This window comes from Mchenga conophoros, linkage group LG11 (genome assembly GCF_057382185.1).
Source record: "Mchenga conophoros isolate Kocher_MC1m ecotype Shallow Benthic linkage group LG11, M_conophoros_male_GT1.1, whole genome shotgun sequence".
NCBI lineage: Eukaryota > Metazoa > Chordata > Actinopteri > Cichliformes > Cichlidae > Mchenga > Mchenga conophoros.
The window spans coordinates 36,096,476-36,110,371 of record NC_140536.1 but is presented as its reverse complement, the minus strand read 5'-3'; the positions used below and the strand labels follow the sequence as shown (position 1 = coordinate 36,110,371).

Genomic DNA, 13,896 nt, shown 5'->3' with positions numbered 1-13,896 from the left:
GCTTTCTGTAAATTATTGTCATTTGCTGATTTACATATACGGTAAAGCCCTCAGAGCTGCTCACTCATTGTTTCCAGAGCTTAGAGCTTCAGTGGACACATTTTTAGGTGCACCTTGTGAGTATTAGCTTGGACTGCCTCGGTGCGGCAGAGATTCATCAAGGTACTGCAAACATTTCTCAGATTTTGATCCATATTGACATGATAACATCAAGAGATTTGTCAGCTCCACAGCAGTGATGTTAATCTCCCATTCCTCTGTGGAGGGATTTGGGTACAGTGAATTCCTTTAGTGTTCACGTAACCAGTTTGAGATGGTTTGAGCTGTGTGTCATGGCAGGTTATCTTGCTGGAAGCAGACATCAGAAGATGGGTGCACAAAACCCACAAAGGGACAGACACAAAAATACACAGTGGGTAATTTGTCTCCATTTATTTCTTAACAGATATGTAATCAGTCTCATCATAGATAACCAGCTGGAGCACACGCTCAGCAGTGACAGCAACACTCACAATGAATACAAACATTTCCACCAATCAAGCTGCTGATTATAAGAAAAAACATTGAAACATGCGTCCTCATATTTTAGACATCATACACACTATGATGTGTTTTCAATTCCCTGAATGGATTACGAATAATCTGACAGGTAACACAATTTAGTTTCACCTTTGACCTTTGTTCAGTAGTGAAGAAGTAACTTAAAAGACTGCTGGTGGTTTCCAGCTCCATCTGTTCACATTTTCAACTGTCGTTTTAATGCATCTTACCACCATGCCGGCTCTACCACTCTTAAATCAGTCAATTCAAAGTTGCAGCATTCAAGCCAGAACCATTTATACTGGTGCCTGAGGTTGCCTCCAACAAATTCCAGCTTGGGGCAAAAGGAGGAGTTCCCCACCGTGACGCCCGAGTCCTGAAGAATGGTGGGGTCAGATGTTCTTGCAGCAGGACTTCTTCTCTGTGTCTTCTGCTTTAGGGCTGTTCAGGGTAACTGCACTCATGGGGCCTCGGACCACTTCCTTACTGCTTACCTTCTTGTGAATCTCTAATGGCATGAAATTGATATATATATGATGGCGCAGAAAGAATGAAAAAGTAGAAAAGTGGTTAACAAAATAAAACACAGTAATACCATGGTTCTGGGCCGCACAAAAGTATAGAAGGCTATGATTAGAAATTTACTAATAACTGGCACGTCCACCATGATTTTCTATGCTATGTAATAAGCAGCGCTCAAACCTTTCAAAAATGTGGCTCCACCACTGTGCTTGACAGTTGGTCGGAGGTGTTTGTGCTCATATATTGAGTTTGATTTGGGTCGTCTGTCCAAAGCACATTGATCCAGAAAATGTGTGGTTTGTCCAGATGCAAGAGAAGAGGCTTTCTTTTGATTACTATTCCAAACAAGACACACTTATTCACTCTTGTTCTAATTGTACTGTCATGAACTTTAACCTTTAACATGCTAACTGAGGCCTGTAGTCTCAGAGGTAGCTTTTGGTCCTTTGTGGTTTCTCTTAGCATTGCATGATCTGATCTTGGGGTGAATTTGATGAGACCTATCCTCATGGGATATCTGGTAACTGCCTTGAATTATTTCCACTGCACAATGATGGACTTTAAATTGTTTGTAAACGGGTTTATAGCCCTTCTCAGGAGTTGCTTCTCCAAAATGTCTTTCCTCCATGGCAGCTGAATGCTCCAGGCCTGCGAGCCTTTTATACAGGTGCTCACACTCGCCGATGATCAGCTGATAGCTGACAGCTGAAGTGCATTTGAGTAGCAACAACCTCTTAATTCCTATAAAAGCAGTACGGGTTAAGTTTTGTCAGTTCTGCTTATATTTACACTTTTGTCGTATAATGCTATCATTGTTCTTCACTGGCTTTTGTTTACTGTGTCTCTTTTCTTCTAATTGGGATCATTTTCATCCTTTTTTTATTGTATATTTAATGTATTCTTTTAGATTATTTAATCCCTTACCTTCCTGCTTTTCTTTTTCTTTATTAAATTTTTATTGTTATGTTTGTCTTCTGTAAAACATTTGCCTGTGAAAAGCATGATATAAATAGATATCACTGGATTTCCTGCTGTTTCTGGAACATATTCTATATTGGAAAGAGGAACTGACCACAGGAGTGGAAAAATTGGTAAGAGTAAGGGTAACAGATGCATAATTTATAGTAAATATTCACAAAATGTAGGAAAAGGAAAGGCAAGGAGAAATGGCATTCATTTATATCAGCAATATAAAAACACATGAAGCATGTGTAAACATAAATAAATATATATATTACCTGCTAAGACAGTGGTAAATGCTGCTTCTACATTTGTAGAATCCAAGGCTGAGGTTTCCAGGAAGAAAAGGCCTTTCTTCTCTGTATTAATAATGATACAAACATTCATGATTAAATTCACATCTGTGCTTATTTTATTTTTCACTTTTATCAAATTGTGTCTCTAGTTTTAACATTGGGGTGTTTGAAATGCGCTCTGTAATAACATTGCATACTCTAGCTTTAATCAAATAATAGGAAATTAGAGCCACAAAGAATGATTGAACAGGAATTTGACTTGATTTCATAGACACAGTAATAGTCTCCATAATTATCAGAAATTAAATTCTGCTGCAGTCCTGGATGTGAATAAAGCAAGCACAAAAGTGAAAACATAATCATTTTTCACAAAAGTTGATAACATTTCAAAAACATCAAAGATGTTTTGCTTTGGAAATGAAATGCAGGCGCAACATTTTTGAGTAACATTTCTTAGTCTTTATAATTCTCTGACATACGTCTTGGGGTTTGAAGCTGCATTTGAACATCATTATATGTTGGAAACATAGAATTTCACTCTGTATCAACATGTTCTTCTTTAAAATCTCAATCTCCTCTTCTTGCAAAAATCATATTTTTGCTTTTAGTTGTTGCTAAAAACAGGAAACATGCAGCTGACAGGTTCTGTGAAATCACAGAGATCCTTTCTGTACCTTTTCTCTCAAGTGAAATGCTGTTCTCAGTTTTGTTGGGGCAACACAAAAAATTCCCATTAACGGTAAATAGAACAGAACACATGCACTAATTTCTAGGTTTAGCACTTGTTGACTTTGTACCTGCAAAGTCTTTGGCCTCCTCATTAGGCACTGATCTCTCTGACTCCAGGTCAGTCTTGTTGCCTACCAGCATTACCACAATGTGGGGGTCAGCATGTTCATAAAGCTCCTTTAGCCAGCGCTCCACACTCTCGTAGGTGAGGTGTTTGGTGATGTCATAGACCAGCAGGGCTCCAACAGCACCTCTGTAATACCTGTTAGGATGAGGCAGCCTTTACAGTTGCACACAGAAATCTTTACGCTTGAACTAAGCAGCTAAATGACAGCGATAATTATGAAGTGATTTAAAAAAAAAAAATCAGATTAAAAATCATCAGAGTGACATCGTGTTCATAAGGAGGGAGTAGATGGACATATGTACTCAAGTGCTTATGGTATTAGCTTCAGCTGTCGCCAGTATGGAAGCATAATAGGCAGCTCCTGCCGCCGTCCATTGAAAAAAATTAATTAATGACTTCTGATTGCTCTGAAGTTACGAACCAGTCAATACTTCCCCGACAATCACAATTCTGCTCTCCTCTTCCAGCAGCATAATTAATTCCACTTTAATAGGTTTTAGCTGCTTGTTACAGCACAAATGGGAAATTCCATGGGAGTGAGAATTTGCATACTGGAATAAGTTGGCCAGTAATTACTCAAAAAGCCACGCTGTCAGAAAAGAGCTAATCCAGTGGTGTAGCATATCCTCAGATTTCCCCGTGTCTTAAAAATAAAACGGACATGGTTCTATTGTTTTAAAACCCGTTTCCACACTCTTAATCCTTCTAGTTTAATTAGGGAAGAAAAAAAATACTGAATCAGTTGGAAGAGAGAAGCACTGAGTGTTCAAAGGAACATCACTGTCCTAACAAGTGGATTTTAAATGTGCCAGTTGGAAAGAAAATGGAGACAAGAATGTGCTTGTGGTTTTTCAGGTAATGCGGGAGGTAACCGAGGATCAGCACCTGTCCTCGTGGCTGTTTTGGCTGATAACAGCACCGCCTTAAGATGTCGACATACAGGTTTGCTCAACAACTAAGCAGCAGGAAAACAGGCATGTGGACTGCAAAAGCATTGTGCGTGTCGGTTTGCAGGTGTGCATAAAAGTCACACATTTTTAAGATGCATTCTTAATGAAGAACACATATTAGTGACAAAAGAAGATTGCAATGTGAACCATTATTTTATACCCACCAGTTTAGATTAATAAACTTTATTTAAGACAAGAGTTGCACATACTGATTGTTGATTTTAACAAACACTGATTGCAGCAGAGTTTTCTGCATGTGCTAGCATTCAGATAGAATGGCAACCTGCCCTGACCTATGAAAACTGGAGTCTCTAGTTCCCCCTATCCCATATGGACTGATACAATGACCTAGATAAAATAGGGTCATGCAAGATGACATGACTAGGTTACAGCCTCCTAATGTGGACTTTGTAGGTCTATAAAATGGGACTGTTGTATGACAACACTGATGTTGACAGACACCTTGTGCATAATGGTGAGACTGTGGTGACAGCTGACAAGAAGGCATTATGTGACATCCTGGAAAAAGAATGTAATGATTTTTTTCTGGACTGTAGCGTTATTCATTAGTGAATTTAGCTGTTTCAGCCCAACTACGCTGGCCAAGTGGGAAGCAAACTGTCAATACAGATCATCTGAGGGAGTTGCCTTTGTGTCCTGTTAAGCACAGGATTTATGTCACGCCTGCTCCTGCACAAGGACACAGTTGGTATGCGTAGTTGAGTAGAAAGAAAGTAGTTCCTACAGGAACCTGATCAAAATGACGTAAAGCAAACATGAAGCCAGGGGGTCGGAGTTGGCCTGGCACAGACTTCAATCCGGCACACTGGATGTTCATAAGTTGTGCAGATTTTCCTACTGATAAAGACTTCCCCTGTAGCCATTTAGGCTATGCCAAAGTAATTAAATATTAGAGAAACAATTAAAGAAAGTGCTTTTCACTATCTACTATAGAAATTTGTGATTTTTTTTACAACTCAACAGTTTAAAAAAGGACATTTTCTGTCAATTAACAAATGACAGAACATAACTTGTTCACAGTGAAGTTTTACTAACACGACATCTGCAGACTGGTTCTTGTTGACGTTGTATTTTGATAAGCAGGAATGAAAGTTCACATCCTGATTTGAACAATAACCCCTATTATGCATGTGCATTTTATAATTACAATATAATTACTGGGTAGTGAGCTACCATAACCTTCTGTAATTATTCTCATTTATTAGTGGGATATTAGTAGTATATACTCACGCAGATGTGATGGCCCGGTATCGCTCCAGCCCAGCAGTGTCCCAGATCTGAGCTTTGATGGTGAAGTTGTTGAGCAGCACTGTCCGTGTGCTGAACTCCACCCCGATGGTTGTGCGGCTGTCATGGTTAAATTCATTTTTGGTGAAGCGGGACAACAAATTGCTCTTTCCTACACCAGACTCTCCTATTAGAACCACTGCAGAGGACAGAGAGAAATTTTAATTAGACATTTCTTTTTTTGTTGAAAGCCTGCACTCAGCCATTGCAAAACTAACAAAGCCAATCCCCCGAGATCCACTTCATCCTTTACAACCATTTTTGTCTTATGCCTAGGTGTGTCTCCTGTAGTTGCTCCATAAATCCACAGTATTTGCTGTCTGACATTGGGCTAATTGCACAATCAGGAAATAACTTCATGGTGAAAGAGTTAATTATTTGAGCTAAAGCACGCAGAGGAAAGAATGCAGATAGAGGGCAAACAGAGTTAAACGCCTCTGCTTAGTTGTAGTTTGTGGGGTTTGAGTATATCTCAGTGTACACTGGACGAGAGGGTGGCTGTACAATCAGCTGCTTATTTGATTTATTAACAGCAGTAAATAAGTGTGACAGTTTATTTTTTCTTTCACAGTTTGGCTTTAGGCAGTGTTTTTATTTCTGAGTGAAGCTGTGCAGCACACAGATCCTAACCTTTTTCTGGGCCGTTCATTGTTCTTGGTGTGACTGATTAATATTTTTAAAATGTATTTTCTTTTAATGCGCTGCAGATTGTGTTTTTTTCTCCTTCATTTATAAATTCTGTGAAACACACGTTTCCCTCCTAGAAAACTGAAAGCCTTTGGGGTCTTTTTCTCTTTTCCACGAACAAGCCGTTGTTTTTGGAAATAAAACCATCTGCAAAGTTATTCCAAATCAGGTGGAACGAGTTCAACTGCTACTTCCTTTTTGCCAGAGCAACCTACCTACTGAGTAAACAGGAGAAGTAACACAGACACCCCCTGTGTACATGTCAGTGACTAATATTTGGGTTTCAGTTGTTAAGTAGCTGACTCAGAGAGAAAAAAGAGGCTTGGCTTAATTGACAAAGATAAAAAAGTATGACCACACAAAGAAAACAGAAAAAATGAGACCAGTGAATAACTGGATAAGATGAAGTTACATGTAACTGCTGTAGATTCAGTGAGCCAAGGTGTTATGACATCTTCAAAGCCATTAATTATGACATACTGTTTTTGATATTTGTTAACCCCATCTTGTTCCTAATCTCAGCTTCAGCTCATTATTAACGAGGAAATACAAGCCTGATGTCTATACTTCCTGCCCGGATGTGGCTCTAAAAAATGTAGTTTTTCTGTATCTTTATCTGTATTTATCTTTATCTAGATTAGTGTAAATAAATACTGAAGAGGCAAACAACTAGCCTGGCAATGTTGTCCCATGAAACTAAACCTACTCAGTGCATCAAATGTCATTTTGTAAAGAGTTTCTAAAGGTGTTTTAAGGGATAAATCAGTGAAATTTTAGATGTGGTAGTGAATAGATTTTTTGGATAGAGTCAGCTGGCAAGCAATTTCTATCCATGCACATTATAAAAAAACATCAATGCAAGAAGTTATTCAGTGGTTTAGTGAAACTTTTAAGTTTGAGGTGAGCTAAAAACCCTACCAATGACAGAGATGGTTTACCTGGGCAACCAGAGCCTGGACCGACCGCTATAGTGACCAGCCGTCCACAACAAAGAAATGCGTGATGTCGGGGTGTACACATGTCCAAGAATAAGAGGATTCTACAAAAGTATTATTTATTTATTACATAAATAACTAGTGAGTCTATGATGTCCCAGTGAATATTAAAGTAAAAGTTACATTTTAATAATGTTTTAAAATTACTGCGCAAATAAGTTCCATGGAGCTCTACACAGACAGCTGCTGAGTGGTAAGTCTGCCTTTGGAAACAGGGATGTGAAGTAACCTGGGACTGTTGTCCCAGGAGGGCCATACCAGTAAGCTTGTACAAGTTCAATTTAATAAATTTGGGCAGAATTGAGTTCAGCTTAGTGGTAAGATAAGATAAGATAAGATAAGATAAGATAAGATAGAACTTTATTAATCCCTCGGGTGGGTTCCTCTGGGAAATTCGACTTCCAAAAAGCACAGCAACGACCGAAGTTACAGTTACAGAATTGTTATATATATACACACACACACACACACACACACACACACACACACACACACACACACACACACACACACACACATATATAAATACAGAGACAAATATAAATAAAATATACAAAGGGGATAAATAGAATAAATAGGAATAAAAAATAAAAATACAAGTGAATTGCACATTTCAAGTATTGAGTCTATTGCACTGTTGACTATTTACAAAAAGTATTGCACAAGGTATTGTACAGTGAGGTGCAGAGGCACTACAGCTTAGTTGTTCCCCCCTCCTTTGTCCTCCTGTTTCCCCTCCCTCTCCCCTCCAGAGAGGAGTTAAACAGTTTGATGGCGTGTGGGACAAAGGAGTTTTTAAGTCTGTTAGTTCTTGTCTTGGGGAGAAGCAACCTGTCACTGAACAGACTCTTCTGATTGTTAATGGCCGTGTGCAGAGGATGCCCAGCATTGTTCATGATGTCCAACAGTTTCTTTAATGTCCTTTTCTCTGCCACTGTCACCAGAGTGTCCAGCTTCATGCCGACCACAGAGCTAGCCTTCCTGATCAGTTTCTCCAGCCTGCATGAGTCCTTCTTTGCTGTGCTGCTCCCCCAGCACACCACAGCATAGAAAAGTACTCCAGCAACCACCGACTGGTAAAACATCCTCAGGAGCTTCCTGGTGCAGCCCTCCACAGCAGTCCCAGGCTCTCATATGGCTCCTTGGAAACATTAATTCCCCACCCCCGTTCATCAGTCTAACTACTACAAACGTGAAGAGCTTATTTCTCCCTGCAACTGCATGGAACATTTAAATCAAGAATTCTCAAATAGCAAAAGATAAATATAAAAGAGTAAGTTTTTTGTGTATATGTGCAGTTACTGGGAAATCTAAAGTACTTAAAGATTTTTATCAGGAGACTAAATTCAGCATTTGCCAGTTTAAACTCACATATGCTGAAAACTGTTATTTTTAGAGACAGACTCTCAGCAGGGTTGAAGATATTTAAAGTAAAGACGTGATCAGTTCTTCACCTTGATAGCAGTAAATTGTTGACTGCATGAACACGCTATTGGAGCTGTAGCAATGTTCCATTACCACGCTAAATGCTGAGAAAACAATCTCACCATAAGATCTAGTTCTTCGTAACTGTTCTTCATCATCAGGGTTGCCCATTAATGCAACGTGTTAATTTTCCACTTCCATCTGCTGAAAAAGCCGGTGTGATTTACAATGTCAGAGCAGTTACTAATTTAACTGTGGAGTGACACTTTTTTTTTTAACTTATCTTCTTTTCTAAGTCTTGCGAAGGAACTTTGAACCTTGTCTAACATGGCCAACAGCTTTCAAAAATGTGAAAAAGAACTCCAACAAAACCAAACAACAACTGAGCAAAACTCCATCTGCTGTTTTGGATTTATTGAAAGCTGCAGAAAAGCAAATAAATTCTGGGAGATTGTTTTCTCCACACTGCTGTTTCCTTGAATCAACATCAGTCAGGGTTTGAAAATAATTTGTTTTCCTTTTTTTTAAACTCTCTGAGCCACAGGACATAAAAAGTGCTATTTTCCGCACCTTAACACCGGCTGAGTCCCATAAAATCTAAAAAGACAAATAAGTAAGCTGTGCCTATGTTTGACCTGAAGTCTGAGGTCCTGCTGAAGAATATTTTAGGTTATTGTTCACCAAGATAAGTGCGCTGCTTTTGCTCCCCCCTTTTCTCCTTGTCTACTGAGTAACTTCTAATGCAAACAAAACCCCATGTTTCCATAGCAACACAGGACAAGCGGCCTTCGAGCATGTGGCCAGTCTGGTTTGATCCTCAGGAGGCCAAAAGCTTAAATTTTCACTTGCTTTGCTTTACTTTGCTGTCATGACCTTCAGGCCTGGAAATGTAGTTGGTGTAATGTACACAGTTCTGCTGCAGGTTGAAACTAAACACCTTAACGGGTGAATGTAGGGTTCACTTACAGCAGTGGGAGGAGCTTGTGGTCTGCTGGTCATCCCCCAGGAAACACTTCATTTGGGGCATTTTGCTGAAGTTTTATACACCAGTTAGGACCTTTTACATGTTTATGGTGGAAAGGCTTCTTTTTGTTTGTTTCTTTCTTTAAGAAAAATAAAAATCAGGCGTGAAGCTCTCTGGCATTCTGTACCATTGTCATGTAATTATTCTCAGCTTTTCTATTTAATATTGTCCCTCCCAAGTTAGCACACATGTGGGTATGATTAACTCTTTGGTCCCTGTGAGAGCTGAGGCTTCTGTCCGATATCAGTTTTATTTTGTTTGAGCAGCAGCCTGTTTCAATATGCACGTAGAGCCAAACCTGCTGTCATTTCTAAACACCTGGACTTTATAGCTCAAATACGATTTTGCAGGATTTGTGTCCATGCTCAAAACTCTCTGCAGTTGCAAATGCTTTGGATGATTTTTATAAATCATTTACATTTCAACTGGCTTTAAATCTAAGGAGGACAGGCAACATTATCTTAAGATTAGTCAGCAACCTAGCAAAAACACTTCTGAACAAAGAGAAAAAACTATTGCATAACTTACTCTACTAACTACATTTTCCACAAAAGGTTCAGTAATAGCGCTTCCACCACCACATTATTTATTATATTTTATTAAGATGCCATGGTACACACCCTACAATGTTTCCTGTAACCCAAATATCATGTATACAGTGCATGTAGTGTTCTTTTCTTGTATATTGTTTTATTTACTTTTGCACCTTTGTAATCATAATTCTTAATTTTACTGGGGGACAAATGTGTGCGTGTCACCTCAACCCTGCCTTCAGATCTACAGTTATACTTAACAATACCAAAACCACATTAAATGTTCATAATGGCATCCTACATGTTCATTTGAAAGAGTCAATATTAGTATGTACATAAGCCTGCTAATTAATTTTAATATCTAATTACCAATTCAATTTTATTTAAATTTATACAGCAAAGCATTTTAGGCAAAATGAAGAGACAGGAACACCAAATTTGGCGCTATATAAATAAAACTGAATTGAATTGAACACTAATACAATACCTCCTTTTCCAAAAATCTGCTCAAACTGATTTCACTGATTAGTTTCTTTGAGCTATCGTTGGATGGATTGAGGCCTGCACACATGCTGAAAAAGGCCTCTAGTTTTGGTTTGGTAGATTTGGTTTCCTGGGAAGTTTGTTAACGTTTATCAGCCAGAGAAACATCCCTTCACTGTCAAGATCAATACTGCAATAACGAGTGTCCATTAGAAGCAAAACTTCCAGGGAAAAATGATTTTTAAAACCTCATTTTGGTGAGAGCTCTTTTCAGAAACACAAAAACTTGGTGGTGATGTGCTGCTCTCGCTCCTCGTGCATGCAGTAATTTGTCCTACAGCAGGATGCATGATGGTGTCTGGATGGTGACCACTGGTTGCACACTACTTATTATGAGGCACAGTTAGATACTTTTAGTGCACTATTTAGGGTATAATGATACTTGGTGAATATCTGAAGATACACCCACGTTTGCTAACACCTTAGGCCAATTAACCAATTGACTAACATGTCTTTGGACTTTGGCAGAAATCTGGGGAACCTGGAAAAATCTCAATACAGACCAGCAGGTTCACACCCAGATCACTGATGCAGTCAGGCGGCAGCACAAACCACTGTGCTACCCCTTTGTAAGAGTTACTATGAGTCACATTTGCATCTCATTGCCTGTAGGCCTTTTTCACAACAGATTATTTGTCTTGTCAAAGCAGGAAAAGCACAGGTATGGATTTCACTACACCAACAATGACCCCAGCTTCATTAAGTGTTTCAGTAAACTGGTCCAGTGAGCCAGCATTCACAGTGCTGAGGCTCTCCTTAAGCAGAAGACAGGAGTCATTAATGTGATGAATTCACTTGTGGCTGCGTGCTGATAAATTAAAATGTTTGGTGTGAAAACACTGTGGAAGGAGTAGCCAACACACGCCTGCATGCTTTGGTTACAATAAAGCCCCCTTTGTCCTGTGAAGTGTTTAAAGATTAAAGTCTTTATCATACCGACAGAGTTTTTGTGGCAAAGCTGTGTCGTGATTTTTAAGATTCTTTTTCGGTTGTTCTGATTTTATCTGGGAATATGGACACAGAGCGTTAGGACATACACCACAATGCTCTATAATCCACAATAATACCATTTGCTGGGTGAGTCTGTGTGTGATCCCAGTGCCTTTGGAGGCAAATGTAGACCTGAGGTAGGGGGTCGGTGTGTGGACAATGAATAGTTGCTGTAGCATCTAAATAAATAAAAAGCCTGCTATTATGACTTGTCCTGCCTATTATACTGAAGTACAAGGTGAAGTATATTTTGCACTGTAGTGTTCTGCAGTCGCGTCCATCTGGCCACAAAAAGCGTGGGCGTCTGCAGGGCTTCGTGTTCACTAGCTGATTCGGACTCTCACATTCATGGAAGTGGAAACTCACACTAGCATGACAGTACGTTTCAGACTGGGTTTTTTTTTCTTTTTTTGGATATGATGTCACAGAGAGTGGGTTGCTCTTTCTGGCTGTGGATGCAGGAGACCCACTGTGCTGTTCCACCCTCCTCCGAGAGGGGAGACGTTCAGAAAAAAATGTATTAAAGCTAAAACTGAGGGGCTGATCCAAGGCCCAAGCATGACTCATGCAAAGCTACTTTAATTCCAAGAATAAAGATGAGCTCATTAAGAGAAATTCAGCACCTTAAGCAGCAGGATATTAGTTTTTCCATTAATTGGGAGTCTGTGAAAGTAGATGGTATCAAAAGTTGGAATAAATGAAGTCAGTGTGTATGGAAATGACTTAAGCAAAAAAAAAGAGAAAAAGTTCTCTGCCCATAGCAACAGCCCCAACTTCCTGAATGTAAATTTTCAATGTAAATTTGAATCCACAGACTGTATATAAAAGATGGCTACAGGCATGGTGAGGTCACCCACTGGTTTTCCATTCTGCTTTTCCAAGCTTCTACATTAGCGCTTTGGTCTGGCTGTTAGTTGTCTTCATTATTATTAATATTATTATTATAGCCCCGGTTGTGTCCACTTGGTTGAAACGTGCTGGTCCTTAAATGCTACCATGTGGAAAAGCACGATAGAGCAAATACTTCCTCTGTTGTGCAGACTGAATTCTAAATAAAATTATTAAAATGTGCTATCAAAGCTAAAGCGGGTGATTTTTTTAATAACAGAAAATAATTTGTTTACAGTGAAGATTTACTAACGTGACATCTGCAGACTGGCTCTTGTTGACACTCTAGTTTGACAAGCAGGAATGAAAGTTCACATCCTGATTTAAACAATGGCCCCTATTATGCATGTCCGCCCACAGAAACAATATGCTGAAATGATGATATCACTACAGTACTGCTCGGCTTTGTTGTATTTCACCTGGAGCAAATATTTCAAACAGCTGACTGAGCTGCATCCAGAGACCTACTGTACGTGCACACTGTCGTGCATCACTGTGTACCGTTTATTACTGATCTGTGGCATTCTGTTGACACACAATCATGCATACTCCTCTGCTCTTGTTCCTGGAAACTGCCAAGTTAATCATAAACAAGGAAGTATAATTAGAGTCCAACTGGACATTACTGTGTGATACCTTTCTGACACTTTGGGAATATGCCTGGTGATTGACTAAAGCGTGCAGAAGGATATTTACTCACCCTTAAAGACAAAGTTGTAAGCCTCATCTGACCCCATGTTTTGTCCATTCAGTGTTGCCTCCTCCCAGTTTACAGCAGTCTGATCACAGGATGTAAGATGACACTGAGCAGAGACCAAAATCAGCTTGACTTCAGGGAAGAAACTGGCAGCAAAAAAGGTTTTAACACGAGTGGCAGTCAACAGCTTTCCTGACCTTCACATCCTTCCCCTCCCGTGTGAGTTAAGAGAAGGCTGACTTGTTTAAACAGGACATGTGGAGCGTATCCAGGTCGTTCTCCTGCAGCAGGCGGGGCCTGAGTCAGGAAAAGGCAGAGCAGCAGTGGAGGTGTGTCCAAATAATGGAGTCACTGCAGGGCAGGTTGGACAGGTGGGGCCAGTGGCAGGTACAGCAGAGGCAGACTCTCAAACGCCTCCTGGTGGAGGAGACGGCTCCAGGAAGCGAAACTGCCCTGAAACAGAGCTCACATGCTCCTTCAAAAAACCTTACCCTGCATCACCACACCTGTCACTGTACATCCTGTCCGGTCAAGCTCCTGGACAATAACAGACCAAAGTGCAGACAACAAACAGACTTTCTTTAAGTTAAAAACGAGTTTCTAAGATCAGTGTAAAAGGTTGGGCTCAGTTTTAGCTTTCAGTTTTCATCACAAATGTGTTTCTGAGAGGACAAATCAACGC

The 13,896-nt window shown here is 39.7% G+C and overlaps 1 protein-coding gene across 1 annotated transcript; it reads right to left on the bottom strand.

Moving 5' to 3' along the window:
* Positions 1–408: 408 nt before the first annotated feature.
* rab25b (RAB25, member RAS oncogene family b) lies at positions 409–13,496 on the bottom strand. Its single transcript, XM_085292693.1, has 6 exons — positions 13,412–13,496; positions 13,218–13,320; positions 5,376–5,571; positions 3,116–3,309; positions 2,301–2,381; positions 409–1,048 (listed from the first exon to the last, which is right to left on the bottom strand). The coding sequence occupies exons 2-6, from the start codon at positions 13,252–13,254 to the stop codon at positions 933–935; spliced, it is 624 nt and encodes a 207-aa protein (XP_085148819.1). The 5' UTR covers positions 13,255–13,320; positions 13,412–13,496; the 3' UTR covers positions 409–932.
* Positions 13,497–13,896: the final 400 nt, after the last annotated feature.

Excerpts from the sequence above, each read along its gene's own strand:
- rab25b (XM_085292693.1), bottom strand. The coding sequence starts at position 13,254 with ATGGGGTCAGATGAGGCTTACAACTTTGTCTTTAAGG. Across the intron at positions 5,572-13,217 it reads TTACAACTTTGTCTTTAAGG|TGGTTCTAATAGGAGAGTCT; the intron begins GTGAGTAAATAT and ends TGTCCTCTGCAG. Across the intron at positions 3,310-5,375 it reads TACCGGGCCATCACATCTGC|GTATTACAGAGGTGCTGTTG; the intron begins GTGAGTATATAC and ends TCATCCTAACAG.